The sequence below is a fragment of the Pelodiscus sinensis genome, chromosome 2 (genome assembly GCF_052426305.1).
Source record: "Pelodiscus sinensis isolate ZL-2025 chromosome 2, ASM5242630v1, whole genome shotgun sequence".
NCBI lineage: Eukaryota > Metazoa > Chordata > Testudines > Trionychidae > Pelodiscus > Pelodiscus sinensis.
This window is the reverse complement of record NC_143053.1, coordinates 221,189,327-221,203,419: the sequence shown is the minus strand read 5'-3', so window position 1 is coordinate 221,203,419 and position 14,093 is coordinate 221,189,327. Positions and strand designations below refer to the sequence as shown.

The 14,093-nt window shown below is 41.8% G+C and overlaps 1 protein-coding gene across 2 annotated transcripts in view; it reads left to right on the top strand.

Annotated features, from left to right (window-relative positions):
* The window catches only part of CUBN (cubilin), a 238,472-nt gene that overhangs the window by 149,893 nt on the left and 74,486 nt on the right, over positions 1 to 14,093 (top strand). For both annotated transcript variants that reach the window (XM_006119493.5, XM_075922454.2), the window contains 7 exons: positions 290 to 471; positions 2,280 to 2,472; positions 3,162 to 3,359; positions 3,656 to 3,802; positions 7,100 to 7,290; positions 7,587 to 7,770; positions 13,620 to 13,794. In XM_006119493.5, the coding sequence (XP_006119555.3) occupies positions 290 to 471; positions 2,280 to 2,472; positions 3,162 to 3,359; positions 3,656 to 3,802; positions 7,100 to 7,290; positions 7,587 to 7,770; positions 13,620 to 13,794 (1,270 nt within the window). The remainder of the gene's footprint in view (positions 1 to 289; positions 472 to 2,279; positions 2,473 to 3,161; positions 3,360 to 3,655; positions 3,803 to 7,099; positions 7,291 to 7,586; positions 7,771 to 13,619; positions 13,795 to 14,093) is intronic.

Sequence of the window (14,093 nt, the reverse complement as noted above, 5' to 3'; positions counted from 1 at the left end):
TGAAAAGGAATGTACTGAACCTCACTGAATATCTGCCTATTAGTAACATGATTGCAGAGAGCTCTTGAATGCCTGATTGCTGGTGGACCCTGGGCAAGTCATTTTCCTCCCATGTGCCTCAGTTTTCAATCTGTAAAATGGGGATAATGATCTGCTTTGTAAAGTGCTTTGACATATACTGATGAAAAGAGCTAAATCATCATGGGAGAAAGTAATATTAATATTCCTCTTTAAAAATAAGTTGTTGTGAGAAACATCATCATTAGTAGACTCCCCTGTTATTTTTCAGTATTTGGAAATGACATTGTGGGAAATAGTGGGCAAATTGCTTCTCCACTGTGGCCCAGAAACTACCCACACAACTCCAACTACCAGTGGAAGATAAGTGTCAATGCTTCTCATGTTATCCACGGTCAGATCCTGCAGATGGACATTGAAGATCATCATAATTGCCATTATGACAAGTTGAAGGTGAGGTCATTTTGGTAGATTCTTTTTATAAATTATGATAGAAATAATAAATAAAGCAGGCTCAGGGCAGAATGGGAAGTCTTTTCAAAGGTCCAGTTTAGATCATTTGCTTTCCTTTCATGCCTTTCGAATAATTATATGCTCTAGACAGTATTACATGCATGTTTGTTCCCTAGTAGGAAATAGCAGATGTTGTCCAGCTGGGCATTTAAAACGTTTCATAGGTGATAAAAAATAAGTAAATAAAGACACAACCTGACATTTTCAAATTTAGGAGCATCAGGGATGCTGAGCACGTATAGTTCCAACCAAAAAGAATAGGAGTTGTATTTATCTACTTAGCTCCTCCAAAAATCTAGCCACCTGTGTGTAAATGCCTAAATGTGGATATAAATACCTAATTTTAGGAACTTAAGTCCCTGACCTTGGAAACATGTATTCATGTATTTAATTTTATACTTGTGTCTAAAAGTTTGTAGTAGCTTGGCCTTAGTTTGAAAAAAAAAATGTTGGTCAATAGGAAGGATTATGCAACAGGGCTAGATTGTGCCTTTTAACACAGTCTTGGACAAGCTGGACCTGTTTCTTCTTTGCTCCTGGGGATTAATTTGTTAATGGCCTGTACCAGTAGCAATCTACATTGCCTGCAACCTGCTCAGCTGGACTAACCAGCTGGTACTCCCCTTTACTCCTCTGCATGGTTTTGTGGCCTAAATCACAAGCTGGACTTTAGCCTTTTTTCAGGCTATCAGAGCCAAATGCATCCTGGGTATGGTTTCATATTTAAATTCATATTTCATATTGAAATACAGTGCAAATTAAAGCACAGTACAACAGTACTAGCATGCATCTATCATTTCTCTGCTTCAGTTCTCTCTCTGAACTCACATTTGTATGACTCTTTTTTAGAATTTGTTTTTCTACCAGTTGATCCTATGATTGGCCTTGATTTAGTCTCCTTTTATTACAAGCAGTTCACTAACTTGCACATGTTATTTCTCTTCCTTCCATCTTGACTCATATTTTAACATCCTGGATTTGTTTTTCTTTCTGTCCACTGAGCCTAACAAGTTCCATATGCTAAGATCACTGAGCTAGAGCTTCCACAGGTATGAATCAGCCCAACTCCTTTGGCTTCAAGATATGATGATTTACACCAGCTGAGGATCTGATCCATAATTGAATATTTTGAATTTTCTTTTCAATTTTCCCTGTCTGGTGTCTACTTTGGGGTTACATAGTTGGTTCTGAATGCTAGTGAAACAAAAGCATGGAGAATTTTGGCATACAAAGTTCTAATTAAAATATTTATGTGCATGTAAATAAATTGCTTGAAAATGCATTTGATTTGTTTTATCCTCAGCTAAGAGCAATAACACACACGTGGCTTTTTCCAGATGAGAAGCCAGTTCATGTGTTGGTAGAACAGTCTGCAGTGGGCAATGAGCTGAATTTAATGGCTTCAGTACTGATCCTTCTGGAGGGAAAGCACCATATGTAGTGGATGAAGCACAAGGGCTTTTATCAATAGATTATCTAGAATGGGATTAGGCTGAAACTTCAGTTGTTTCTCATCTATTTAGAGATGGGATTATCCTACTGAGGAGTCCAGTTCACAACGGGGCAGCACCAAGAACTTTGCAGAGATATTGGCTACACTTCACTGGTTTCATTTTCTCTACAGTCAGCCTTACCTGGCCCCAAAGGCTCAAAATTAAAACCATAATAGCAGTATGAGTGGTTTGTTATTACTTTGCTGGGTATGGTAGGGATGCATCATTGCTGCTCCATTCTCTTTCTCCTTATAGATCTACGATGGGCCCAGCACTCATTTCCGTCTTATCACCAAATACTGTGGTACTACCCCTACATCTTTCGTCTCCTCCGGCAGTTCCATCACAGTCCAGTTCCAATCTGATTCTTCTGTGAATGGAAAGGGCTTCCTTTTAGACTGGTATGCCATGGAAGCTTCCCCTGCCACTACGTACACCATTGCGAGAGGTTTGTCTCTGAAAATGACATTAGTTTGTTAAGAGTGATGATACAAGCAAGGCCCTAAAACTTGTTCCCTCTAAGGGGTGTGTAGTGATGGAGGGGAGACCTGTTATTGATCATTATTATTTGTGTGAATTCGTATTGTTGTACCTTTTACATTGTTTTAAAAGTGAAGTTCCATCTTCGCTGGAGGGGTTAAGGATTCTCAAACCGTTTCTGGCATTTGGGGAGGGCTACATTTTTTGCATGCCTACATGGAAAACTATCTTCCTTGAAATAACATTCCTGGAGGGTTTGTCACTTGCATAGGGAAGATGACTAACAAGCTCATGTGTTACTGTTTAGAAGCCTTGACAATCAACCCTGTACAGGTTTTCAGGGATACACAGGACATACTTGAGCTATACTTGATCCAAAATATCCTATAAGCAAAGGAAAAGAAGTTCCATATCTCCTCTGTGAGATATGTACCTATTGTGAGAAATGGGAACATGAATCTATTATATATTAGACGAGACAAACACCTATGAGTGATTGCAGGTGCTTGCCAATGTACATTAACATAGTATTGACACATAGCATCATTGTAGCTTCCAAATTGTGTTCAGTGAGGGACTGTCTCATTAAATAATAAAGTAGAAACACTTCATTTTACAAAAGAAGAGTTTTAATATTTCTTTCTTTCTGCATGGCAGGCATGTGCGGTGGTGTCGCCATAACTGGAGAAACACCATCATTCCTCTTCTCACCAGGATGGCCCAGCAACTACAGAAATTTTGCTGATTGTACCTGGATTATCAGAGCTCCAGAATCTACTGTGGAGTTCAACATATTGGCCATGGACATAGAATCTCATAGTTCTTGCAACTATGACAAACTTGTTCTCAGAGATGGTAAGAAATTTGGTTCTATCTGACAGTGCGAAACATACTGAGCCCCAGTTTTTAAAACATTTTGCCTGTTTATTTTAAGTACATACACTGTAAAGACATCCATAAGATCAATTTTTTCTTCAGTTTATTAGTCACGGGATTCCTCACTTCTGAAGCTCTGTGCAGGTTTATATGAAGCCAAGCAACACAAGATGGTGATGATGCAAAAAAATGTGTGCACAATTTTGATTGTAATGCTGTAAGAAAATTAAGACTTCTTGTGTTTTTAATACTGATGTTTCCTCCTGTCACTTTAGGAGACAATAGCTTGGCCCCAGTGCTGGCCACCATATGTGGTCGAGACATACCTGGGCCAATAAGATCTACTGGAGAGGCCTTGTTCATTCAGTTCACTACTGATTCAAGTGTCACTGGTGCTGGGTTTAATGCTTCTTATCACAAAAGTAAGTTGTGGGGGTTTTTAATCTTTAGAATTATCTTTAAAACTGAACTAAAAACTGGATAATGAAGGAAGTAGTTATATCCTGCATTTTTGGCATAGCTGCCTGCAAGAACCATAGACAACCTATCCAACTAATTGCATGAAGTATTGGTCACATATTCCAAAACCATATGTTCTTAAGTTCCTTATACTACTAAGGTAAATTCTGCCCTGTGCCCAAAGTTCTACTGTTATGAAGTATTCCTCAGATCTGAAGATCACTTTTGTCCTGAAGTAGGAATATTCTAGCCTAGAAAGTGTACGAGTGTGTGAAGAAATATTTCATCTGTTCTCATGTAGTTAAGAATTATATAATATACTCAGAAAATGTGAAGACCAGTGCGAGCTAAATACAAAAGTGCAATTATTGTGAGATAGGGAAGTGGAGAATGAAAGAGAAGGGAATCTCCAGCATGGAGATGCAAATAAATGAATCCAGGCACATACACAAAATAGATACAGGGCCAGGACTTTGGACTTGTACCCTCATAAGACCCCACAAGGATAAAGATGCCTCATGGCCTCAGTGAAGGAGTCTCTTTTCACATGAGAATCCTCTGCTGCTGCCAGCTCTTCTGAGCAGTTTTGACCACTCCATTCTCCAAACAAGAGAGCCTTCCAACATGGGCTGGGGTAGGGAGGGGCACATCAGGCTCTTGAGTGGACAGCCGTGATGTTACTCCAAGTTGCAACCTGTGCTGGAATCCAGCTTAACCTACAGCAGCCCCAGGATTGGTGCTGGGAGAACGCAGAAGGAAAGGTGACAGAAAGACATCTATGCCTCCCTTCCCCACATGCATCAACCACAGTGAAGTAGCATTACTCTTTGTCTGCCATACTAGAAAGCCAGGTTTGTTCGTTGTGCATCAGCATGCAACCCAGACAGTCTACTGGCAGGCTTGTCTGTGGCCTGGGACTGGGCAGATTGGTCAGGGTGTTCACTAATGCACATCCCACACAGCAGCTCAGACTTTTACCTCCCGTTTGGCTTAATTTGAGCATAATTTGTTGGGAGAAAAGTCAACATGGATTCTGCAAAGGGAAATCATGTCTCACTAATCTACTAGAGTTCTTTGAAGGGGGTCAACAAACATGTGGAGAAGGGGGATCCAATGGATATGGTATACTTAGATTTCTAGAAAGCCTTTGACAAGATATCTCATCAAAGGCTCTTAAGTAAAGTAAGTTGTCATGGGATAAGAGGGAAAGTCCTCTCATGGATTAATAACACAGAAAACAAAGGGTAGGAATCAATGGTAAGTTTTCAGAACAGAGAGAGGGAACTAGTGGTATCCCCTAAGGATCTGTTCTGGGACCAAATCTATTCAACTTATTTATAAATGATCTGGAGAAAGGGGTAAACAGAGAGATGGTAAAATTTGCAGATGATACTAAACAGCTCAAGATAGTTAGACCAAAGCAGTCTGTGAAGTGCTTCAAAAAGATCTCACTAAACTAAGTGATTGGACAAAAAATGGCAAATGAATTTTAATGTTGATAAATGTAAAGTAATGCACAGTGGAAAAAATAATCCCAACTATATGTACAATATGATGGGTTTTGTCTACACTACCATCCTAGTTTGAACTAGGGTGGTTAATGTAGGCAACCAGAGTTGCAAATGAAGCCCGGGATTTGAATTTCCCAGGCTTCATTTGCATATTGCCGGGCGCCGCCATTTTTAAATGTCCGCTAGTTCAGACTCTGTGCCCGCGGCTACACGCGGCACGAACTAGGTAGTTCGGATTAGGCTTCCTAATCTCCTAAACTAGCGGACATTTAAAAATGGCGGCGCCCGGCAATATGCAAATGAAGCCTGGGAAATTCAAATCCCAGGCTTCATTTGCAACTCCCGTTGCCTACATTAACCACTCTAGCTCAAACTAGGGTGGTAGTGTAGACATACCCATGGGGACTAATTTAGCTATAACGGCTCAAGAGAGAGATCTTGGAGTCATTGTGGATTGTTCTCTGAAAACATCCACTCAATGTGCAGCAGCAGTCAAAAAAGCAAACAGAATGTTAGGAATCATTAAAAAAGGGATAGAGAATAAGACAGAGAGCATCTTATTGCCTCTACATAAAACCATGGTATGTCCACGTCTTCAATACTGCATAGAGATGTGGTCGCCTCATTTCAAAAAGGATGTTTGGCATCGTAAAAGGTTCAGAAAAAAGCAATAAAAATGATTAGGGGTTTGGAATGGGTCCCATATGAAGATAGACTAAAAAGACTGGGATTTTTCAGCTTAGAAAAGAAGAGACTAAGGGGGGATATGATAGAGGTCTATAAAATAATGACTGGTATGGGAAAAGTGAATAAGGAAAAGTTATTTACTTGTTCCAATAACATAAGAACTAGGGGTCACCAAGGGTGTGTCTAGACGGCATCCTTCTGTCAGAATAAGTGTATTCTGAGTCTAGGTTGAAAGAGCTTATTTTGAAATTTGGTGCTGTGTAGACAGTGTCAAATTTCAAAATAAGGCACTATTCCAGAAAATCCCTTAACCCTCATGGAATGAGGGTTACAGGGATGCTGGAATAGTGTGCCCGCTATTTTGGGAAATAGCAGACATATTTAAAGACACAGTGTTGCTATCTCAGGATACGTCTGGTATCCCAAAATAGTGCTACAGTCTAGACATACCCCAAATGAAATTAATAGGTAGCAAGTGTAAAACAAACAAAAGGGAGGGTTTTTTTTTCACACAGCACACAGTTGGCCTGTGGAACTCCTTGCATGAGGAGGTTGTGAAGACCAGCACTTTAACAGAGTTCAAGAAAGAACTAGATAAATTCATGGTCCATCAATGACTATTAGCCATGATGGATAGGAACAGTGTCCCTAGCCTTTGTTAGAGGGTGGGAATGGGTGATGGGACAGGGATTGCTTGCAGTGGTGGCCCGTCCATACAGGCAAAATAGGCGGTCACCTAGGGTGCCAAGATAAACAGCCATCGAAGGCTTTGGAGGCGGGGGCGCCAATTGTGTGCCGATTTCACGTTTCGCCTAGGGCGCTAGTTGCCGGCAGCTCGTTTAGAGCTGCTGCTCCTGGTTGCTTGATGATTCTCTGTTTTGTTCTATTCCTTTGGGGCACTTGGCCACTGATGGCAGACAGGATACTGGGCTAGCTGGCCCTTTGATCTGACCCAGTATGGTCATTCTTATGTTCTTATGTTAACAATTACATTGATCCTGAAGTTGTTTTTGTAATCTTTTGAATAATTTAAGATGACTTTTCTCATTTCCTTTCATTTAGGTTGTGGTGGCTATTTGCATTCAGACAGGGGAGTGATCACATCCCCCAATTATCCTCAGGTCTATGCTCCCAATCTCAATTGTTCCTGGCATGTATTGGTTACCAGTGGATTCATTGTTGCTGTCCATTTTGAACAACCATTTGAAGTTCAGAGCGAGGATGCTTCCTGCAGACAAGGGGACTATGTGGTGGTGAGCTGATCAGCTGTAGGTGTGGTCTTGGTTTCCAGAAACAGGATATACCGGTCCATGACTAGGGATCCTATATGTTCTGGTATTATTAATAACAGGAAAGTGAAATAATTTGTGTAGACTTGTCTTGCTATCTTTCAAAGCTTTATTGATAGGTGCTGATTCACTGGTATGGTAGAATAAAGGGAGAAATATTTTTTTTCGGGTTTTTCATTTGGGTTTGTTCTTATCTCTGCTAGAGCTTTCCTCAAGGGTTATAACTATATACTTGAGCAATTTTAACAATTTCTTTCCAGCTTAAAAATGGATTGGAGGAGTCTTCCCCGCCGCTGGGGACTAGTGGAAGGAATGGACGGTTTTGTGGTACCAGCTCTTTTTCTACCATGTACACAACAGACAATCAACTATCTGTTGACTTCATTTCTGACAGCAGTCATGCAGGCCAAGGGTTCAAACTGAAATATGAGGCTAAGAACCTGGGTGAGTGTCAAAATCCAACACAAGTTCTGGAAATTAGCAGAAAAAAATAGAATTTGTTCTTTCAGAAGCATGGTTCTTATAATAAGTGACTTAACCTGGACCAGCTTTTGTTGGTGTGAGAGAGAAGCTTTCGAGCTGCAAAGAGCTCTACTTCAGGTTGGGGAAAGGTGCTCCTAACCGAACAGAATAATGCAAGGTGTATCAGATTGTTTCATATAAGTATTTAACACATAGGGGCTACATCTAGACTGGCATGATTTTCCGGTTTTCCGTTTAAAAGTTTTTCCGTTAAAAGCATTTGCGGAAAAGAGCATCTAGATTGGCACAGACACTTTTGTGCAAAAGCACTTTTTGCAGAAAAGCGTCCGTGCCAATCTAGATGCGGTTTTGCGCAAGAAAGCCCCGATCGCCATTTTCGCAATCGGGGCTTTTTTGCGCAAAACAATAACGCGTTGTCTACACTGGCCCTCTTGCGCAAAAGCATTTGCGTAAAAGGGCTTTTGCCCAATCGGGAGCAGCATAGCATTTCCGCAAGAACACTGACAATCTTACATGAGATCATCAGTGTTCTTGTGGAAATTCAAGCTGTAGGCAGCTGCTTTTGCGGAAAAGCTTGCCAGTCTAGACGCAGCCAGGGTGTGTCTAGACTACAGGGTTTTTTTTAAAAAAGTGGCCTTTTTTCAAAAAAACTTCCCCTGCATCTAGACTGCTTCCACATTCTTTTGAAAGTAAATTGAAAGAATGTGGCAGTTTTTTCGACAGCGGAAAACCTTGTTTTACGAGGAAGAACGCCTTTTTTCTAAAGTGCTCTTTCGAAAAAAGGAGCTCTGTAATGCAAACTGTGCTTTTTCAAAAGAGAACATCCAGACTGCCTGGGTGCTCTCTTTTGAAAAAGCGGCTTGCTTTTTCAAAAGTACTGGTTGTAGTCTAGATGCTCTTTTTCGAAAGATGCGTTTTCAAAAGTATCTTTCGAAAAAGCCTCTTTCGAAAGAGGCTTGCAGTCTAGATGTAGCCATAGTGTAAGCCAAAGGTTTTCAAACTCTGGGTCGCAGCTTGTAAGGGCAAGCAGCTTGCTGGCCATAGGATGCTTTGTTTACCTGTGCTTCCATGGGTATGGGCAAGTACAGCTCCCATTGGCCGCAGATCTCTGTTCCCGGCCAATGGGAGCTGCAGATCCGCACCACTTCCTGAAGCTCCTGTTGGCTGAGAACAGTGACCCATGGACAAAGCGAAGTGCAGTCACTCATACCTGTGGATGCACAAAGGGTCTTGCAGCCAGCTAGTGGCTAGCCCTTACATGCTGCAATCAAGAGTTTCAACCCTGGTGTAAGTGAGCACTTAAGGTAGAGTGGCCTGCTAACACCTCTGCCTTGATAGACAAGAAGAGGGAGTTAGTAGATTCCAATTGCTGTAATAAGCCATACGTTCAGTGTCTTTAGTCAATCCGGGTTTTTAGTGTCTAGCAAATAATGAATGAATGTAAGTTCCTTATGCTAAACAATCTGTTTCTCCTTGCATTTTTCTGTGAGGCTGGGAGAACCTTTCCCAGACCTGACAGAGAGCTTTGTGTGGCTTAAATATTTGTCTCTCTCACCAACAGAAGCTGGTTCAATAAAAGATATTTTCTTACCCACGTTGTCTTCCCAATATCTTGGAACCAACATGGCTACAACTGCACTTAGCATGGATAGACTGTAATGTGGTAAACAACCAAATGTCTGCAAAAATGCTTTCTCTGTAAATGATCTGAAATGCCCACTGCGTAATTGTTCCACATATTTGTAAGGGGCTAGGGAGTGGGTCAGCGATGGGCAGCATGGGCTAGTGAGTCAGCTGCATAAATGGCCCTCTTTCATCTCAGAGGGCCCCAAGTTTATCATAACCAAGATGGTCTCCCAGGATAAGGTAGTTTTGCTAACTGCATTTGCGTACCTAGGATTTGCAGGATGTGCCAGTTGAACTATAGTGGTGCTTTGATTGGATGCAAAGGGAGCACGCATCTCTCTCAGTCAATGTTGTGTGCAACCAGCTCACACCTCACTTTGAGTGCCCTTGTTGACGTGTATGTCACTTTAGTAATACTGCTAGGGAAAAAATCTACATGGACAGAAACCATCAGAATCTGTCTATTCTGCATGTGGGCAACAGGAAACAAAACAATGGGTTGCATGTGACCCTTGGACTGCAGGTTGCCCCACCGCTGATGTAAGTTGTCTAATCTAGCACTCAGACCTGGGCTGGGATCCACATGCCAAGGATGGTAGTCAGTGAGCAGTGGTTGGAGGAATCACTACAGCTGAGTTCAATAAGCAAGAGTTGGGATCAAAGTCAGGCCAGGGTTGGAGATAGGCTTGCTAACCCTCCATGATTATCCTGGAGTTTCCAGGAATTAAATCTCAGTTAAAGATTATGTCATATGATGAAACCTCCAGGAACATGTCCAACTAAAACTGGCAACCGTAGCTGGATACCAGAGGTCAGAGGTAGTACCAGGCTAGAATTGGGAGGCAAGAATCATGGTAAGAGAGGGGCTAGAATCGGAGCAAGGAAATCAGAGGTAGTCTCAAGCTAGTCAGGCAGAAAGAGTCAGGTTGGGACCAGAGTCCTGAGATCAGCAAGCAAGGTGAAGTCTGGAGTCACAACAGGCCCAAAATCCTTACTGTTGCCCAGGCAACTTCCTGGGGCACCTTCCAGGGTTAAATAGGGTGATTGGCCAAGTTGAGGGCTACCGGTAGGGTTACCACCTAGCCAATATTTGACCAGCGGGGCTGTGTTTTTTTAATGTGTTTGCCATTGCCAGAAAATAATTTACTCTGCTGGGGAGGGAAAGGTGTTTATCTGGGCCCAAAGATTTGCATTATCATCACAATATACTGGGATGGTAAAAATTTTTGTGTCCAGCTGAAGACACTGCAGTGCTCCCATTTCCACACTTTGTTAGATAATGATGTTGTCAAGCTTATCTATATGTGTTATCTGGCTAGATAAGTGGCTAGTGGAAGAAGGCGGAGGGAAGGGGGTTGAGGAGTTCCCTTTTGGCTGATGTTTGAGGTTGCAGCAGCCTTGCCTTGTGGGAGGATGGGTGCCAGGCTCTTTGCTTTTCAAAGGTGGGTACACTAGCTGCAGGGTCCTTTCACTCTGGCTCCCTTGGATGGTACTGCCTGTAGTGCCTTTTCTCCAAAATGCTCGTTGGTGGCATTGTGGGAGCATCAGTTGTCCCAGGCTGCTTGGCAGACCTGGGTTCTAACTCTTACATTATGTTAGTAAAAGCTTCAGAGGGGTAGCTGAGTTAGTTCGTAACAGGAAAAACTTAAAAAAACAATGAATAGTCTACAGCACCTTAAAGACTAACAAAACATGTAGATGGTATGAGCTTTCGTGGGTAAAATCCACTTCTTCAAATGAATGGAATATTAGAAGTCCAGAGCCAAGAATAAATGGGGGGAGGGGAAGAGAGAAAGTGACAGAGAGTAGATTGTAGATTTTTTTTTTATGTTAGTAAAACACTTTTCATCAGTAGTATCCCTAGTTTCCCTGGTGGTTGGTTGAGTGACACTCTCTCTCCTGCATCTGGGAAACTGGGAAGTTGGGCACAGATTAGTGTGAGACTGCAAAAGTTAACAGAAGGAAGGAAGGCCAGTTAGAAGCAACAGCCTGCTTGCCTCTGCCTCCTACGGACTGTGAAGACTGAGTTACAGCAGAATGAGTTTGACAGCAATGCGTTGGTAGAAATGATAACATTCCACAAAAGTTTCCTCCTCAGCTGAGAAAATAGCATCCCCTGTAGGAATTGACATTTTTGAAAGAATGAAGAAGTGGCAGGCCACATCCTCTGCTGGTTTAAATCAGGGCCTGGCATCTTCAGCTGTTCCCAAAGTATTTCAGGCAAACAAATGTCTCCTAAGTCATTTGGAGCCCTCATGTAAATGATGTTGATTAAACACAGCTAAGAACTTATTAGTGCTTGTTCTCTCTCTCTCTCTCGTTTGTAAGTCCTCTTTCTTTTTACCACTTCTATTGGAAATGCTATGCACAGTAGGTGCTATGCATATACGTATATATTTCTAGCACTTCACTTTAGAGACCTGGATTGAATCACTGTATTCATTAGCATTACCAAAATCTATTTAAATAAAAAAACTGTTAGCTGCTAAACAAAGGTATCTTAGGCTACATCTACACGACTGCAGAAAGTTGACCTAAGTTATGCAATTCCAGCTACATGAATAATATAGCTGGAGTCGATGTTTCTTAGGTCACAATACCACGGGGTCTACACAACAGAAGGTTATCAGGAGAAACTCTCCCATTCATTTCCCTTGCTCTTCTCCTCTGGGGTAGAGTAGGGGTCAACTACAGAGTGATCTGCATTTGATTGCTAAATTGATTGCTTCTGGATTGATCTCAGAGTGTCAATCTGGGTTGTAGTGTAGACATAAGCTTAGTATGGCAAAGAACCTGAACAAATTCTTGAGTTTGCTTTGAATGTCATTTTCACAGGATTTAATATCATCTTGAGTTTTACTTTTCTTTTGGGGGGGGGAGTGAAAGTGAGGGGCTACGTCTACATTGGCAAGATTTTGCGCAAATACTTTTAATGCAAGAGTTTTTGCGTTAAAGTATTTGCCCAAGAGAGTGTCTACACTGGCATGTGCCTTTGCACAAGAGATGTGCTTTTGCGCAAAAGCATCCATGCCAGTGTAGATGCTCTCTTGTGCAAGAAAGCCCCGATGGCCATTTTAGCTAGTGGGCTTTCTTGCGCAAGAAATTAACGTTTCCTGTCTCACTGGCTTCTTGCGCAAGAATAGCTGCGCAAGAGGGCTTATCCCTGAGAGGGAGCATCACAGTATTTGTGCAAGAAGCACTGATTTCCTAATTAGAACGTCAGTGTTCTTGCGCAAGTACTCATGGCCAGTGTAGACAGGCTTTTGCACAAAATCTTGCCATTGTAGACACAGCCAGGATGTTTCACAAAAGCATTGAAAGATCCAATCCTTAAGTGCAGTTTTCCAGGGTACATCTACACAGCAGGGCAAAACTCAAATTAAGCTATGCAACTTGAGCTACGTCAATCGCGTAGCTTAAGTCAAAATAGCTTAATTCGGCTTTTGGCGCTGTCTACACAGGAGGAAATGTGAAGGAAGAACACTCTTCCTTCAACTCCCTTACTCCAGGTAAAATGAGGGGTTACAGGAATCAGAGTAAGAAGTCATCCAGGTCGCCATTATTTCAAAATAATAGCTTGCTATGTAGTCACAATCTTTGTTATTTCAGAATAACGTCAGTAGACATAGCTCCAGATGTTAGGAATTCTTCAGAAATAAAGCATATACAGTTTTCTTCCTCATGGTTACCTGACTTTTGGATCAGGGTGGGAATAGAGTGCCAGTGCCATCATCAGGTGACTGTTGTATTCATTTTGACGGATTAAACAGGCCTTTGGGTTACAAGCAGGCCAGAATATCTCATGTTAACTGTGCTAGAATATCATTCCACAGCAAAAATGAGATTGTTTGTTTGTGTTGAATATAACCCATTGAAAACAATCTGTGACTCATATATGTATGACTTACTTGTTTTGTATGCAGTGTTATAGCTCTGTGGGACCCAGAATATTAGAGAGATAAGGTGGGTGAGGTAATGCATTTTATTGGACAAACTTCTGTTGGTGAGGGAGACAACCTTTTGAGCTCCTCAGAGCTCTTTTTCTTCAGCCCAGACCTAAAAAAAGAGCTCTGTGTAGCTTGCAAGCGCCTCTCCCTCTCTCGCCAACAGAAGTTGGTCCTTGTTCGTTTTGAACATCTCACACATTTTCTTTAACATGATGTTCTTAAACTTCTCTTTCCCAGCCTGTGGAGGGAATATCTACATCAGCGATTCCAATCCCAGTGGATATGCATCTTCCCCCAACTATCCCAACGACTATCCACAGCATGCTGACTGTGTCTGGACCATAACAGCCATGAATGGAGGGGCAGTGGAGCTCCAGTTTGAAGACCAGTTTTATATTGAACCTTCACCCAAGTATATATCTAATTTATTTTGCATATAGTTTTTTAGACACTCCATTGCCACTTTTTTCTTTCCCTATTACCATGGCAGTGCATTTCATAATTCCCCAATAGGATGTACTTCCAAATTTTCAGTTAGGATGTTTTGGAGACTTTTGATACAGGTGCCTGGACCCTCTATATTGACAGTACATCCCTGGCTTTTTTAATATTTGTCAGAGATCAAAAATAAGATATACAGCAAAAAAGGAAAAGGCGTGGAGGAAGCTCACATGGCAGGGGGAGCTCTTCCGTAAGTTCTGTGCCTTCCGC